At 31.3% G+C, this 16,894-nt stretch overlaps 1 protein-coding gene across 1 annotated transcript; it reads right to left on the reverse strand.

Annotated features, from left to right (window-relative positions):
- Positions 1 to 596: 596 nt before the first annotated feature.
- Positions 597 to 11,406, reverse strand: LOC130811070 (probable caffeine synthase 4). Its single transcript, XM_057677227.1, has 4 exons — positions 10,900 to 11,406; positions 3,043 to 3,465; positions 2,539 to 2,811; positions 597 to 1,333 (listed from the first exon to the last, which is right to left on the reverse strand). Exons 1-4 carry the CDS (start codon positions 10,972 to 10,974, stop codon positions 992 to 994), a joined length of 1,113 nt encoding a protein of 370 aa, XP_057533210.1. The 5' UTR covers positions 10,975 to 11,406; the 3' UTR covers positions 597 to 991.
- Positions 11,407 to 16,894: the final 5,488 nt, after the last annotated feature.

Below are 16,894 nucleotides of genomic sequence, written 5' to 3' on the forward strand. Positions count from 1 at the left end.
CTAAATGCAACAGAAAGAAGCTTGGAGACCGTACAGTTGCACAAAAGAGGAAACAAGAAAAAAAGAAGCTGAAAAACGCAGCCTGTTCCTTGTTCGACCTGCTGGCTCGATCGAGTAACCTATCAGACGCGGCTGCCTTGTTGTTTCTTTGTGTACAATTCAGCCCACTTGTTCCCTTTAGCCTATATATTGTTGTAGTACTTGTTGTATATAGGTAGAGAGCCAAGCTACAAGCTTGAGTCTCCTATTCTTATCCTTACCATACTCTTAATTCTTTACTCAATGTAATGCTCATACACACACACTACTCTCCATCAAAGTAATTCCTTCAATTTTGTCATGAGCTTTCAAAGCTCTTCTATCCTTTAAACACAAAATGATACACTAGCTTAGGATGGTGGATGTAGCCGTATTAATGGTGAACCACCTTAAATCTTGATGTTAATGTCTTGTTTACTTTTATTTACTTTTATTGCTTAAATCACCTTAATACTTGTATATAACCATGGTTTATTAGTAGACCTTCAAGCTATGATCATTAACCTTTCGTACCATCTTTAGGCCCACGCTTTCGCATTCGTTACCCTACTCTAACAAAAACCAACCACAAGCAATATAAGAAAATTGTTACTAGTGAAACTTAAAGCATGTTGCGCCATGCAATATCAAGACTTTCTTTACCATTACATAACATCACCAACAGATCTCTACTATATAAACATAAACTAAAAAAATAGACTGTAAGTATGAACAGTGAGAGTGGGCAGTAGGGGCCGATCCCCTACAAGCCCATAGTGGCAGAGACATGGTAAGTCTACGACACCACTTTTTTTCTACATTTTTTCTTCTACAATAAAATTTATAAAAAATAAAAAAAACATATTAATACATATATTCGATCAGTTATAGGCCCTACTAATAAAAAATTATGGGTCGGCCTCCGATTAATTACTTGTACATGATAAGATGTTTTGGGTAAAAAAAAAAAATGCTAATTTTTGTAAAGTAAAATAGTAACAGTAAAATGCTCACAAGGTAAACCATCTTCCAAATATTTGAATGTGAAATGACAAAGCTTATCATAGAGTGGATTGACAATGTGTTCTCCAAAATGAAGTGAAATTAATGATTGAGAGAAGGCTCTAATGAAGTTAGCAATCCTTTTGGATTTTTCCCATTTGTCCTCAATTTTATGTTCAACATGATGTGATATTGTCTTCATCTTCTCTATTTCAAATGATCCTTGCTTTTTAATTATGCTCTCAAAATCCTTCTCACAACCACAATAGTAAGGGAAGTTGAAACTGTCTACCTTCTCTTTTTTGATTAATCCCTAAACAAAATCAATGCAATGGTCTCAACTACTTATTTTTAAGTCTTTTAACACAAAGTAAATACCAATTTGATATCATTTCAAAAATAAATAAATAAAATTACAAAATTAATATTAATGTCAACTTTTAAATTTATTTAAACAAGGAGTGCTGGTAGGGCCCAACTCTACGAATTACTAAAAAGGGATATTTATTTTTTTATATTATCAAATGCACTTATTCAATTTTTAATATCTCTTATTATACATAACGAAATATTATAAAAAGTGAATAGATATTAATAATTTTTGCATTGAAATGAATCAAACAATATGTCACTTGACTATACTTTAATTTATAAATTAAAATAAAATACAAATTAAGAGTAATAAGTAAATAGTGTTAAAAAGTAAATATCTCATTTTCTATAAATTAGAGAGAGTATTCTATAGTCTACACTTGCAATTTATTTTTTTGTTTAAACCCTTTAGATTTTTTGAGTATATATTGCTGCTAGATATTTTGTTTTTTCGTTTATTTTGAACCTCACTCTTTATTACCTCAAATTTGCATTATAATATTCAGAAATAATCAAAAGCACTCTACCAACAATCTTTATCTTATAATTTGTTTCCTAAAGTTTTTCCTTTCCAAAATTTAACATAACAACCTATCCGGCCAAATATTTCAATCTCTCTATTTTATTTTCAAAAATTATAATAAATAAACTTAACTTTTTTCAAAAGTGCAATTGAATGTTTGAACTAATAAATTCAAACTCTATTATTTTTTGTTGTTCTCAAATAAAATTTATAAATATTTTCATTAATTTATACGAAAAAACATATTAATGTGGAATATAGATAAATTCGTTTTAATGTATATTATCTAAATATTAATTTTTATAATTTTTAGAAATTCACAATTAAAGTTATTTGACTATTATGTTTGCATTATGATACGCCATAAAATAGATGAATGTTAGTGCATGACAGTTACCCTATGGTTACTCATGTGGATGCACTCACATATTACACACTTAATAAAGTTTACTTTTTTCTGAAACTATATGGTATTAAGAAGATTATTTATCAAATATTATATACAAATTTACAATTCAATATTTTAGAATTGTGAAATCCTTTTCACAAGTAAAGTAAATCCAACATAAAACACCCAAAGGAAAGAGAGAATATGTTAAAAAAAAACAACAAAAGGAATATACCTCAGCAATAAGAGAATGAAGGGTGGTGGTAAAGATTTGAAGCTCCCATGGTTGCCAAGTGAAGAAATAAGATGAAGATGGTCGACCTCGAAAAGTGAGCAACATACGACCTTGGATTACCATTTCTTGAGAACGACATTCTAGAAATTGTGTGAAATCTTGTTCAAACTGTTTCAAGTAACTTCTTGCAACTAACTCACTACTTGCTTCAGATATGTACACTTGTCCTTTGTTTATTGGTGACCTTTCTTCACTTGATAGTACTTTTGGTACCTGCATTTCAAACATTTCGTTAACTTTCAATCTACCAAAAACTCCCAACAACTACTTCATAATTCATACTATCTCTTTCCTTTTAAATGTCCGACTCATTTAATTTTGGCATATTTGTCTATGCACGTTTTCAATTTTAATATTTTTAATTGTATTTAGTAAAAATTATAAAAAGTTAATATTAATAAAATTTACAATAAGACGAAGCAAAAGAATAAAAATAAAACAAACCTTAGAGAACCAATGAAGTGTGTAATTAGCATGAACCAAATGAAGACTATTATCTGGAAAAAGGCGTTGATAATAAGACCCAGGAGCAGCAAACAAGAAGCATAAGGGCCCACTTTGATTTCTTGTTTTTAGTAAATCCAAATTAAATAAATTTCTAAATAACCACTTAAAATCATTTGAGGGAAGATCATTCATGTATATTTGTAATTGAGTTATTTTATCATCATTTTTCCATTTTAATTCCTTCAATTTTTTTTGCAATGAATGTATCACCAAAGATACAAAAGCAAGTGGAACTGGGCCCACACCACACCCTAAATCAGCTGCATTTATTACACCATTATCAAATGATACTCCTCCTTTTGATAACAAAGATTGAATTGCATACTCCAATGTACTTTTGTTCATTTGCCATGCACGCTCCTATTAAAATAGATTTTATAAAATTAGTACTCATAGAAAAATCACAAAAAAATAAAAAATTTATATAGCTTTTCTAAATATAATTCTTATTTTTAAACATCAAATTTATTTTTTGTTCTAAAAAAAAGTCAAATATATACTTTTTACCCTTTTTAGAATTGTTCTGAAACTATTCATCATCCAATATCCAATGTTATTATACATATTGCGGATATTGTATAAGAAAATTATAGTTATATGGAATTTTTTATTCCGCACACATACTAATTAATACAATTATTCCAGCCTTAATATCTTTAATTTAACATAATTAAATAAAAAATATAAAAATTATATTAATAATCTTTATATTGAGAAACAAACAAGATTCCACTTGACTATGTTTAAACTTTTATATTAAGATATATAATAAGAGATATTAAGGAATAGTAAAAAAAATAAAAATAAATGGAACAAGTAACTTGAATCGGAGGGATTATATAATTTAGAATTTACAAGACTTAGCTTATAAATGAGAGAAATTATAAAGGAATGATCAAATCATTAATCTATTGTTAGAGTTATTTTGATTTTGTGCAATAATTGACCTAAGTACTAATGGGCTAATTGAATTCATATAAATTAAAAGAAGTCCTACAATTTTATTTCTTAAAGAATTAATTTATCAATTGAACATAAAATTAATAATTAATAATCAATAATAAGAGAGTAACCATTAACAACTTTAGTATTCACATTAAGTAAGAGTATAATATTGATATATAAAATAATACAACATATAACATTTTTAATGGGATATATATATTGAATTTTAATGTCACTACTCTAAATTTTTATGGTATTATAGTGGATTTAACAACATTTATTTGACATTTTAGCAACATAATAAAAAATCATACTAAAGCTTTTTACGACATAGGATTTAGTGACATTTCTCATAAATGCCATTACAGACTAAAATACCAATTACATATGTCACTAAGTTCAAATAAATTGCCATTAAATCACTTTATAGTAGAACTTAAAATAAAAACTAATAATTATTACACTAAAAATATAAATCAATGATATTTTTTTAATGTCACTAAATTCTATGTCACAAAAATATTAATTTTACTGTAGTGAAATCATCTATATCTTATAGTCAATAATTATTTATACTGTATATTATATTATTAGTCATCATTCTATATAATATTATGTTTAATAAATGAGGTTGATAAATAACTTTATTGAGTAAGTGGCTAATTGCAAAAATAGTTGTCTTCTATTGCGAAGCAAAGACGAAAGAGGTCAAACAAACATATTATTATTAAAAATGAAATGGGTAACTCAAAGGCTTAAAGATATTCAAATAAGGTGAGCAACAAAGTGAAGGTACATAAAATGTGATCATTTGCATGATTATGAATTTAATACACCATTCCTATTTATTAGCACCCGAAAATAAATGTTGCGTTCAAAAGAAAAGTCTTCCTAGAAAAGAGAGGCAAATGAGATAAAATTGTAATTTGATAATTATGCTACATTTGAAATTCTTCTTTATATTTATAAATATTACTATGTGGAAAATCATTAAAATATATCAATGATAAGTGCAATTATTTGCACTTATTTGTGTTAATTTTATGCTCCTTGTGTGATGTTTTAGTGGATTTTAGGTAGTGTTGTAAGTGATATTTGATATTTTTATCTCATGTGCTTAATGATGTATTTTATGTAAGTTTTGAGGAAAAATCGGAGTTTTATTAGGTCCCGGGGATGATAAGAGGGTGAAGGCTAGGAGAAATGGTCTAAGACCCTTAAAAAGAAGTGAAGAGATCGAACCAAACAAGCCCCAATGGGAAGAAACGAGTCGTAGCTAAGCCGTGCCAAAAAGCCACGACTCGTCGCTCAACATTACAGTCCAGAATAAAAGCAACGAGTCGTCCCACAAAAAGTCACGACTCGCCGCACGTCTACTAATCTCAACATAATAGTCCAGAGCCAAAGCCACGAGTCGTCCCACATATACCACGAGTCGTTGCATACTTTCTGATCTGAGCAATGCATTCCAGAGGCTGAGCTCTTTGTTAGATAACAGTTTTAGTTTTTTAATTTTTAATCTTTAATTTTCAGAATTCTTTTTGTTCTTTGAGCTCTTTGTTGCTAAACTCTATTGTTACATTAAATTTCCTTGCAATTTACATTTTCGTTCTTCTCAATTAGTAAGTTTTCTTTGTTTATTGCTTTATTATTTATCTTTATGCGTTGAAATCACTCATCATTTTTATGTTTAGTGTTTCTATTAAGTCATCATTCATCATGAATTGCATTTTTATTACCATGTCTAGTGAGTAGTTTTCCTCACTAGGGTTAGGGTAAAAGCCTTAATTCGAAGCATGAGATGATATTTTATCGATTAATTGTGTGAAATTTGAGTCTATGATTAAACCTATGCTTAATGAATCTTAGTTTAAATATCTTTATTAACCTTTTCAATAAAACGGAAGTTTGAGATTAGGATTAATTTAGGATTAAGATATATTTAAGTTAAATTCCTTCAAGTTTAGCCAATAAAACGGAAGTTTGAGGATTAACACTAGTAAGGTCTTAAACTGATATTGATCAATAGAGCGGAAGCTTGAGGTTAATTAGATCTCGTTTAATTATGCCCATGTTAAAAATAGGTGATTCTTGATGCCCAAGAATTTTTCATATTATTATTATTCTCATATTAATCATTGTCTTAGCATTAATTATTAGTTTTATTTGCATTGTAGTATTAGTTTCTCAACCCAACTACTTGTTGATCCGTTTCTTGTAGTTATAAGGCAAAAAAATTAGTTAACTTGCCTCCTTGTGTTCGACCCGTAGTTACACGTACACCGTACGCTTACGGTAATTAAAATTTGCACATTAAGTTTTTGGTGCCATTGCCGAGGAGGCGACAAATTCTTCTTTTTTTTTGTTGACTACTTGCCACTTGCTTGTTGTTCCCTCTCCTAGACCCCTTTGTGTTTGAATTCTTTGAATGCATAGAAGAGCTCGATCTCTAGAGCGATTCGACCCAGAGATCGAAGCTACTGCACGTAGACTGAACGCCGAACGCTGAACACCTAAGGCGGTTAAGGCGACAACAAGACCAAATGACCAATAACGCTAACTAATCCTTTGGCCAATTGGGTGCGCCTACGCTCACCCAAACTTTCATTCCATGTATCGTCAAACCCGATTTCGGTACAGAAAATTTTGAATTGAAGCCTCACCCCATCCAAATGATTGAGAGGAACAAATTTGGCGGTCACCCTAGTGAGAGTCCTCATGACCATGTCGCTGACTTTATAGAAAGGTGTGACACTATCACTGCTAAGGACCTATCCATGGAAGCGGTGTGTATGCGGATTTTTCCCTTCAGCCTGAAGGATAAAGCTAAGTCTTAGCTTTAGTCCGAGCCCGTCGGTATATATAGGACGTGGGAGGAACTAGCCAATGGCTTTTTAGCCAAATTCTATCCCCCACGAAAGACCTCTCAAATCCGGACACAGCTGCAGACTTTCAAGCAGTAGCCTTTTGAATCATTTTACGAGGCATGGGAGAGGTTTAAAGACCTTCAACTTAGTTGTTCTCAACATTAGATACCCAACTGGCTGCTCGCCCAATCTTTCTATGGAGGATTGTTCGATAAGCACTAATCATCGATTAACGCCGCATGTGGCGGTGATATGGACTCCAAGCTCCCAGATGACCTCTTGAGAGTTTTCGAGACCATGGCCAAAAATGGTTTCTCATGTAGCAATGAGAGAGATCCAGTGTCCCAGAGTAATAGTGCTGAATCCGAGACCATTAAGGCTCTCACGAAACAGATAGCCAATCTCATTGAACAGATGGCTAAGGTAAGCATGGTAAGCTCCTACTTTAGTTCTAATAATGCTGCTAATTTATGTGATACTTGTGGCGTTGCAAGCTACTGTTCGAGTACTTGCCCCAAAGTTTACAAGGAGGCAAACACCCTGTACAGTAAACCTCCTGGTGACTCACACTCTAACATATATAATGCAGGTTATAAGCACCATAATTTGTCCTACTCAAGCACAAATGTGCTAAATCCACAGCATCAGCGAGCTCCATACCAACACCCACCGCCGTACAAGCAGTACGCTTAGACAGCCCAACCTAGTCTCAGGTTTGAGGTTGACGATCTAAAAAACTTGCTACGAACCCACATCCAAAACAGTGTCTCACACATGAAATTTCTCGAGACACAAATATCTCAGGCAGCACAACAGATCAATACCTGTGCTCCAAACCAATTCCCGAGCCAGCCAGAGCCCATGGGTAAGGAGCCCGACCAATCCGTAAATGCAGTTACCACAAAAAGTGGTAAGCAACTAGCCGATCCCTCCCCTTGTGGAGGTATCTTCTGAAAAGCTAGTACCTAATGATGCTTTTCCTGATAATGTGGTTGTTGATGAGCCTGTTGTAAATGATAATGTGGTTGTTGATGAAACTGTTTTGAATGATAATGATGCCACCAACACTGTGACCAATGCGAAACATGATAAATCAAAGTCTAAGGTCACTGACATTTTGATTAAGCGCGTGCCTTTTCCTCATATATTGGCGCGAGCTAAGTTATAAAAGAAATGTGGGAAATTTCTGAATTTGTTGAAAAATGTGTCCATTAAACTTCCATTCTTGGATGCAATGTCTAAGATACCCAACTTTCCCAAGTTTCTTAAGACTCTTTGCTCCAATGGGAGGAAGCTAGATGAGATCATTCAGGTCTCTAAAGAGGTGAATGTTAATGGTTTCATGATTGGGAACCTACCTCCTAAACTAGCTGACCCGGGTAGTTTTTAGTATTCCCGTTACTGTTGGGATTATATCTGTGGATAGAGCTTTGTGTGATTTAGGTGCTAGTGTTAGTCTAATGCCTTACTCTATGTATAAGAGACTCCGCAATGTGAATGAGTTGACCCCTACAAGGATGACATTACAGTTGGCTAACCGTACTATTGTCTACCCTAAGGGAATCCTGTCTGACGTGGCCTTAAAGATTGGCAAACTTGTAATACCTTGTGACTTTGTCATTATGGACATACCTGAGGATGTTAAGACCCCCATCATATTAGGGAGACCATGTCTTGCGATCGCTAGTACCTTGATTGATGTAGCTAGGGGTAAGCTGGTTATGAGTGTGGGGGAGGAGAAAGTTGAATTTGCGATAAGGGACTTTCTGAGTGCCCAGTCCTAAATGAATCTATGTACCTAATTGACATATCTGAAGATGTACCTCTTGAGTCTAAATGGGACCACGAGGTTGATGCCCTACAATCCTTTCTTGAAGGAACTAGGGGAGATAATGCAGAGGTCCCGGGATGGGAAGACCCTTTTGAGGGTGACTATATTGGTGATCTTGAATTGTACAATGAGGTTATGCAGGTGAATGAAATTGAGCAGGTGTTGGAGATGAACAAGGAGAAATCCACACCTCTTGAGCTAGAATTGAAAGCTCTCCCTTCTAGTCTGAAATATGCTTTCTTGCGTGCTAACTCTCCCTTCTAGTCTGAAATATGCTTGGTCAACCTTGTTCGAAAACATAAAAAAGCCATTGGGTACACCATTGATGTCATATTATTATTATTCTCATATTAATCATTGTCTTAGCCTTAATTATTAGTTTTATTTGCATTGTAGTATTAGTTTCTCAACCCAATTACTTGTTGATATATGTCTTGTAGTTATAAGGCAAGCAAATTAGTTAACTCGCCTCCTTGTGTTCTACTCGTAGCTACACGTACACCGTGCGCTTGCGGTAATTAAAATTTACACATCAATCAACAACTTAAGTTAATTATATTTCGCCAAGTACTCAGTGATTGAAAAAGTGTCATTTAAAATTAAGGGATATTTCTTTAGTATATTGTATGATGACTTTACTATCTTTGTCTCACTTGGTTTGTGCACATTTTCAAATATATTAATTGATGCCCTAATGCATTTTATTGTGCATAAAAATTATAAAAAATTGATATTAATAAATGGCATTATAATGAATCAATCAATATCACAATTGACTTTGATGTAATTTATATATTTGAAATGATTTAAATTCTGATTGTTATAAATAATGTTAAAAACTAAATTGGGTAAATGAAGGCAGTATGTTATAAGTATAGTTGAATTTGAAGAATTAGAATTGTTAAAAACTAAATATAGTATAGGAGTTTAAGGTATCTCAAGGAGAGATTTGATTTAAAGATAAGTTGAAAATTGATAAGAAATTGAATTTATGTTCGAATGTCGAAAGGAAAGAAAAGCTTTGTGTTTTGGGTTCTTCAAAAATATATTTTCCTTATCTTACAAGTATTCTTTATTTTTTTGGTCTACAAAACAAAATAAGCATGTATCTTGTGTATCTACTCTATCACATACGTTGGAGTATTTATAGTCTATTCAATTTTTGATAAAATGAATTTTTATATATCATGTTTAACACGGGTAAACGATTACTACAACATAGATCTTACATATAGTGATTATTAAATAGCTCATGTTTAGGACGAGTAATCAATAATTATGTTCTAATGATGTGTAAATATTGTTTTTATTATTCAATTTTCATTGTTGTGATTTTTTAAAAATTATTATTCGTATTTTTGTTTCTTAACTTTTATTTAATCTGTATGTAATGATTATATTATTCATGCATAAAATTTTTTTAATTATGTCTCGTGCTTTAGCACGGGTGATCACCTAGTTCACTATAATTGACATTTTTTTATTTGGTAAGTTCACCTCAATTGTCCCCTTTCCATTGTAAGCCATAGATTTGTTTACCATATTGTCCTTATGAACTATTTTTTATTACAAAAATTTCTTTCAAACTTGTTATCTTAATCTTATACTCTATTTCAATCTAAAATATATTTAATCATACATTCATACTTATATATTTAAAAAAATGCTAAAAATGATAATAATATCTAATTATATGTTATGTACTTTATTAAAATTACATAAATTATACTAAATATTAAATCATAGTGCTACCAAAAACCAACATAAAAAATTAATAAAAATCAGGTTAGAGACTATATATTGGAGGGTGCAACGTGCAAGTTGTATATTGAATCAATGTTTTAAACTAAGTAAAAAAACACGTACTATTAGTAAGAATCATAAGATTAAAGCCAACATTTTTACGGAGAATTATGGGTTGATCAAGTATTTATACTTAGGATAGGAAGAATTTATCCCTCTGTTATTTATTTGGAATAAAAATGTGAATACAGCATAAAAATTCTTCTTTATGTGAAATATTCCACTTAAATTTTATAGTTGATATTCGAACACGTTACCTCTATTATATACTCTATAAAATAAAAATTTATAGGAGATTCTTCAGGTTTATCCAGATAAAAGAAAGCTAGTTTATGAAAGAAGAGTTACCTGAGCAGAAGAATTTTGAGAGTAGCTGTGCTCACCATCCCCTTCATTCATGTGAAAAAAATGCTCCAATTCCATCTCACTTTCCTTTCTTCTTGTTGCTGATGATGAGTGACCAATATGATGTTTGTTTATAAAGACTTGTGACCAATTGCGGATCCTGAATCTAAACCTTTGGATAACACTAATTGACCATTGATGTAAATAAAAACATAAATTAAATTAAAAAATTTGTAAAATGATTATGTATTAGGAGTCAAGGACTAAGGTCTAATTTCTAAGGAGGAGAGATTCCATTTAAAGTGGAGTACAACATCGAGGGGCGAGAAAGAAATAGAATTATTGAACGAATAAAAAGGAGGATGAAGACAAAGTATGTCAGAAAAAGAGTTTTAAAAGACAAAAAAACCCTAAAATCTTTAATCTGTAAATGTAAAAAGTGTAAAGACTAAAATTTTCTCTCAAAATTGATTTTAAAGAGAACATTATAAGTAGCACGTGCTATTTAATGTTATATAGTAGATCCACCTATGCTTATGATGGAAGTAATTGAGACAACTAAAACTAGATGAGTCTAGAGAAAGAAATGGCATTCATCATTATTAATTGGCAGCCTAGTAGGTTACTTGTACAATCTATTTATATTTTGTTAATTGATTGTTGTATACTTTTTTCCGTCTCTTAAATTAAAAGTATTTTCTATTTTGATTCGTTTTGTTTTTGACTCTCATGCCCTAAGTTTCTATGGGCAATCTCTTTGCTTTTTTAAAGGTATTTTGTTTTTAATCTATTTTCCTATAATCTTTGTTTTTAATTTCAATATTTTCAAATTATGTTAAGTTTTCAAATAAAATTTATCTAAAATCTATTTGTCTTAGGAGCAAATTTTTCGTCATTTGATATTCATGTTTTATCAATTTAGTGCAAAATAAGACTAACTTGAATTTTACTACATATATTAGTAGTTCATTTTTAAAATTTACCTTTAAATTATTGTCGAAAATATAGAAATTTTGATGTAAAATTTTAGTTCTTGAAAAGATGACATAGCTTCTCAAGTGCACTAGTTTTGATTTTGTTACAAGTAGTTCATTATTAAAATTACCTTTAAAATTGTAACAAAAAGACATAGATTTAGTAGAAATAGTACTACATTATTTCATAGCATTTTTCATTGTGGAGTTAGAGGTGTTCATTCGGGTAATCGGGTCGGTTTCGGACAGGTGTCATTCGATTCGGTTGTATTTCAGATCGGTTATATTTCGGATGCGTGTTGCGACGGGTCATACTTGGGTCGGGTCGGTTAGTCACAGATTGGTTGAAGATCGGTTATTCGAGCTATCAGGTTAGCATCAGTTCGGTGTCGGTTGAAGTTCGTGTCGAGTTTCAATCGGTCTCGGGTTGTCATCGGTTAATAATTGGTTTGGTTTTACCGGATTCAGATCCGGGTATTTTTCAAGTAGAATTCGGCTACGAATTGCGAATTACTAATTACTATTGATCGAGTCAGTATCAGATTAAGTTGTTAGTCATTTTTTAATTGATTATAAGGTTCATTTATTTAAAGCAAAATAGTGAAAATGCAAATCAATTAGTGATTGTTATTACTTTATTACTTTTACTTGTTTGACCGGAAATTAAAATTATAAAGTTCTATCAATTTTCATATAATTTGATTAAAAGTAGTTAATAAACATTCATCATTGATTATTAACTCTAAATATATGAAACCATGTATTTATAAAATTTATTTTATTAAAATATTTATGACTTTATTAGAATAACTAATAAGATGATTGAATATGAGTCAATCATACTTCTATGTAAAAAATTGGCTCAGGTTTATAGCAGTTCGATCTAAACTTCGTTCGGGTTAAGTAGGTTTTAGTCGGATCGAGTTCGGTTTTGAGCATGATTCGGGGTCGGATATTACTGGGTTGGTCACTATTAAGTTCGAGTAATCTCGGTTAATAGTTATGTGTCGGTTAGAAAAATCGGTTACAGCTCGGGTTCAGTTTTCTCATTTTCGGTTGTCAACCGGTTCGGGTACAGCTTCGGGTCGGCTAATATCGGTTCGATAAACTTAAAAAGGAACACATTTTCAGAATGAATTTTCGGGTCGGGTCACTTTTGAACAACTCTATCAGGGCACTAATAAAGGGACATGTTCATGGAGTTTAGTTGTTTGGTTTAATGCTCAAAAGGTGTTTGATGAAAGTTGCAGAATAACAAATAGTGATTTAAGGCTCACGTGAAAATTATTTTTTGGCTGCTGTTTTTTATAAAAAGAATTAGTCATTAAAAAATTGCTATAGTTTAGTTATTTGGAGTTCAGGTTTTTGGTTTAATGTTCATGGAGTTTAGTTGTTTGGAGTTTAGGTGTTTGAATTTATAATATCAATAATATTTATCGTTAGTGGTATGTACCTTTTTTTTTTTTTCTTTCCGTTTTATTTTTACTTCTTATACGATCAAGCACCCTCTGAAAGAATATAAATTAAAGATAAACCTCAACGTGAAACACATTCGGTACATAGATCAAATAGTCAAATTAATATAAATTATTACCATATGAGCTCTTTTTTAAGGTTGTCTCACTGAAAAGTACCCTCCTACAATAATAACTCCTGCAAGTTTAATGAAAGATTCATTTTATTACTTAATATTTTTATAATCTATTTTATTACTTAGTATTTTTATAATCGATCTACATTTAAATAGAGAGTTCAAACTAATTTTCAATAAACTAGGAAAGATATGAAGTATTTCGTTAATTAAATAAAAGATTTCATGGAAGATTTTTTTAAAGAAAAACTAATTCTAACAATTTTATCATATATTGTTTAAACTGCACGATCACATACGTTGTTTTCATTTACTCTTGTTCTATTTATACGCAATCACTTTTTATATTGTTTAGCCACCCCTTTATAATCAAAATGCCATTGAATATGTTTTTTGTAATTAACAGTGAGACAATATAAACATTAAACGACATCTCAAAAAATATGTATATAGACATTAAACGACATTCTCAAAAAAAAAAAAAAACATTAAACGAGATTAAATCAGAACACTGACGCACTCATAAAAAAAAAAAATTAGGACACAATCGCATAGGTACTGCTTTGGCTCTGATCAAAACGCGGAACCATGTGATTGTATCATATTCCTTTATTATGACAAATTGACAAAAATTTTACCCAATCCTTAAATATTGCAATTCTATTTATTTTATCGCCACCTCTAATGAAATTACGAATTTGCCCATAAACTTTAAACAATTACGAATTTGCCATTGAGCTTAAAATTTCTTATTTATACTCTAACTTCACTAAATAACTCATTTATCACACTTAAAAAACAAAATTACAACATAACATTTTTGGAGCAAAAACTAAGAAATTTAATCCGCAAACAAATAATCGAGGTAATTTTTATTCGAATCGTATTATTTTAAATTTAAAAAAAAAACAAAAAAAAAGGGCCAGTCGCACGAAATCCGCGAGCCCACTGCGGGTCAGTCGCATGAAACCCGCGACTCGACCGCGGCTCAGTCGCACTTTTTGTGCGACTCCACCTAGGTTCAGTCGGACTTTTTGTGCGACTCGTCCTAGGTTCAGTCGCACTTTTTTTTAAAAAATTTTGAATTACATTAAAATAAAAATTACCTCGAGTTTTTGTTAACGACTCCTTCTAGGTTCAATCGTACTTTAGCTCCGATTAATTTCATGTGTAGATTTTGTGTTTTTTGAAGTGATAAGTGTTATTGAGTCAGTTTGAAGTGTTTTATAAAAATTTAAAAATTTTTAAGTTCAAGGATATTTTTGTCATTTTATTAAATTAATTTAAAATAAGGCGGTGAAAAATAAGAATTGGGTTTTGCTAATAGAAAATGAGAGCACCCCATAGGCCCATACGCTATACGTAGGCCAGAAACTGAATGATTTGATGGTGGGACCACGAATATTGTAGTAGTTAGGTTAAAAACAGTAAAGCCCATAAATGGGCCTGACTTAATCACTCAGTTTTTGCCCATTCAACGCCTTACGCATGTGTTTGCCAAATTCAATTCATTTGCTCCCGTGATTGGATTTCTTTTACTATAAAATATTAAATCAATTCTATTAAAATATTCATCTTAAGTCCAAAATTACAAAAGAAATTTATTTTTAGTTTTATTTAATTTTTTAATCTTTGAGATGCCAAATCAATTACCATTTCATACCTTTAAAGTATCATCAAACAAAAAAATATAATATTTTTATGAATTAAAATGGTTTGTCTAACTTATATCACAAGGTATATGTTAAGAGTATTAATTGTCTCATTTGAGCAATTTCATCTAAGAATAATGTCCTAATTATATGCTGGTTTCGTGCGACTGATCCGCGGTGGGCTTGCGGATTTCGTGCGATTGGCCCATTTTTTTTTTTTTTTTAAATTTAAATTAATTTTATTTATATTATTATTATTATTATTATTATTATTATTGTTATTGTTATTGTTATTATTATAATAATAATAATAATAATAATAATAATAATAATAATAATAATTATTATTATTATTATTATTATTATTATTATTATTGTTATTATTATTATTATTAAATTTTTATTTTTGTTTTAATTATTATATTTAATTTATTTTTTTAAATATTATTATTATTATTATGATTATTATTATTATTATTATTATTATTATTATTATTATTATTATTAACTTTTTTTTATTCTTTTAAATATTATTTTTATTATTTTTGTTGGTGATGTTGTTGTTATTGTTATTGTTAGTAAATTTTTCTTTAATTTTATTTATAAATATTGTTTTTGTTATTAGTGTTATGATAATTATTATTGTTTGTGTTATTATTGTTATGATTATTATTAATATTATTTTTTTTGTTAATATTATTATTATTGTGATTATTGTTAATTTAGAAAATTAATTACAATAATATTAATAATAGTGATAATAAATATGTTCTTACATTATATTTGTTGATAATGATTAGTTAAATATTGTTGTTGCTAATTAATTATTGTCTTTTGTTCATGAGGTTAATTTAACGTAACATTTCATTATGTTTATTTATTAATAATAGTTAATTAAAATTATCAAAAATTGTAGTAAATGGCTGGTACTCACGGGAAAGAAAAGAGTTTTTTAGAAACTTGCTGAGCGGGAATAGTTCTAGGCCTACCCTGGTCAGAGGGGACCCTCATGAGAGGGGGGGTGACGGGTTCTACTAGGAGGGCTAGGCAAGAAGAGGCTGCCAGACACAGTGAGGCCCAACGATCGAGTACGCTGAACCAAGTGCATACTCGTTTTGATGACCAGGCTAGTTGCCTCCAGAGTAGTTGAGGGGGTATCTAGTGATGATGATAATGATGCTGATGATGTTCAATACCAAGATCCTAATCTTCGCCCAGTGGACTGGACTGTTGTCCGGGGGCACGACGGGAGATTCGCACGTGTTGGCCCTAGTTCTTCAGGCGCATCTGAGCGTGCCAGACATAGTCTCGTTGATAATGAGCCGCCACGAGGGAGTAGGCGCTCACAGTCCGCTGGAATGGACTGGTTAGTCACATCGCCCCAGCCCGGGGGGCCCACAGATACGCGCCTGATACCCAGCTATGGCGGGCACATGCTAAAGTTATTTTTGACGGCTCTGAGCGTACGCCTCCGGTTCTGGAATGCCGTAGTAGAAAGAAGCCGTTGGAGGCGATCATCGGACTGCGGGATATGACCGATGCACTTTACAATATTCTACCTGCTACTCCCCTCGGCCGGCTACCGTACGTTATGCACCAGCTGTAACAACCCGACTTACCGTTGACTAAGTAAACAGGGTCGTCAAGGGGTTCATTTCCCAAGAAACTGAAATCATACTCCCAAAACTTGAGTAAAGGGGTCACAAGCTCTTTAACGTGACCAACTCAGCTAAATCTCAAAACAAACATCTACTAAAATACAAGATAAACATACAATTCTC

Source organism: Amaranthus tricolor, chromosome 4 (assembly GCF_026212465.1).
Source record: "Amaranthus tricolor cultivar Red isolate AtriRed21 chromosome 4, ASM2621246v1, whole genome shotgun sequence".
In the NCBI taxonomy this organism is placed as follows: domain Eukaryota; kingdom Viridiplantae; phylum Streptophyta; class Magnoliopsida; order Caryophyllales; family Amaranthaceae; genus Amaranthus; species Amaranthus tricolor.

What these genes read in the sequence shown, in the direction of transcription:
- LOC130811070 (XM_057677227.1), bottom strand. Translation starts at nt 10,974, where the DNA reads ATGGAATTGGAGCATTTTTTTCACATGAATGAAGGGGATGGTGAGCAC. An exon ending in CACTTCATTGGTTCTCTAAG is followed by an intron (nt 2,812 to 3,042) that starts GTTTGTTTTATT and finishes TTTGAAATGCAG; the next exon opens with GTACCAAAAGTACTATCAAG. An exon ending in TTCATTCTCTTATTGCTGAG is followed by an intron (nt 1,334 to 2,538) that starts GTATATTCCTTT and finishes GATTTTGTTTAG; the next exon opens with GGATTAATCAAAAAAGAGAA.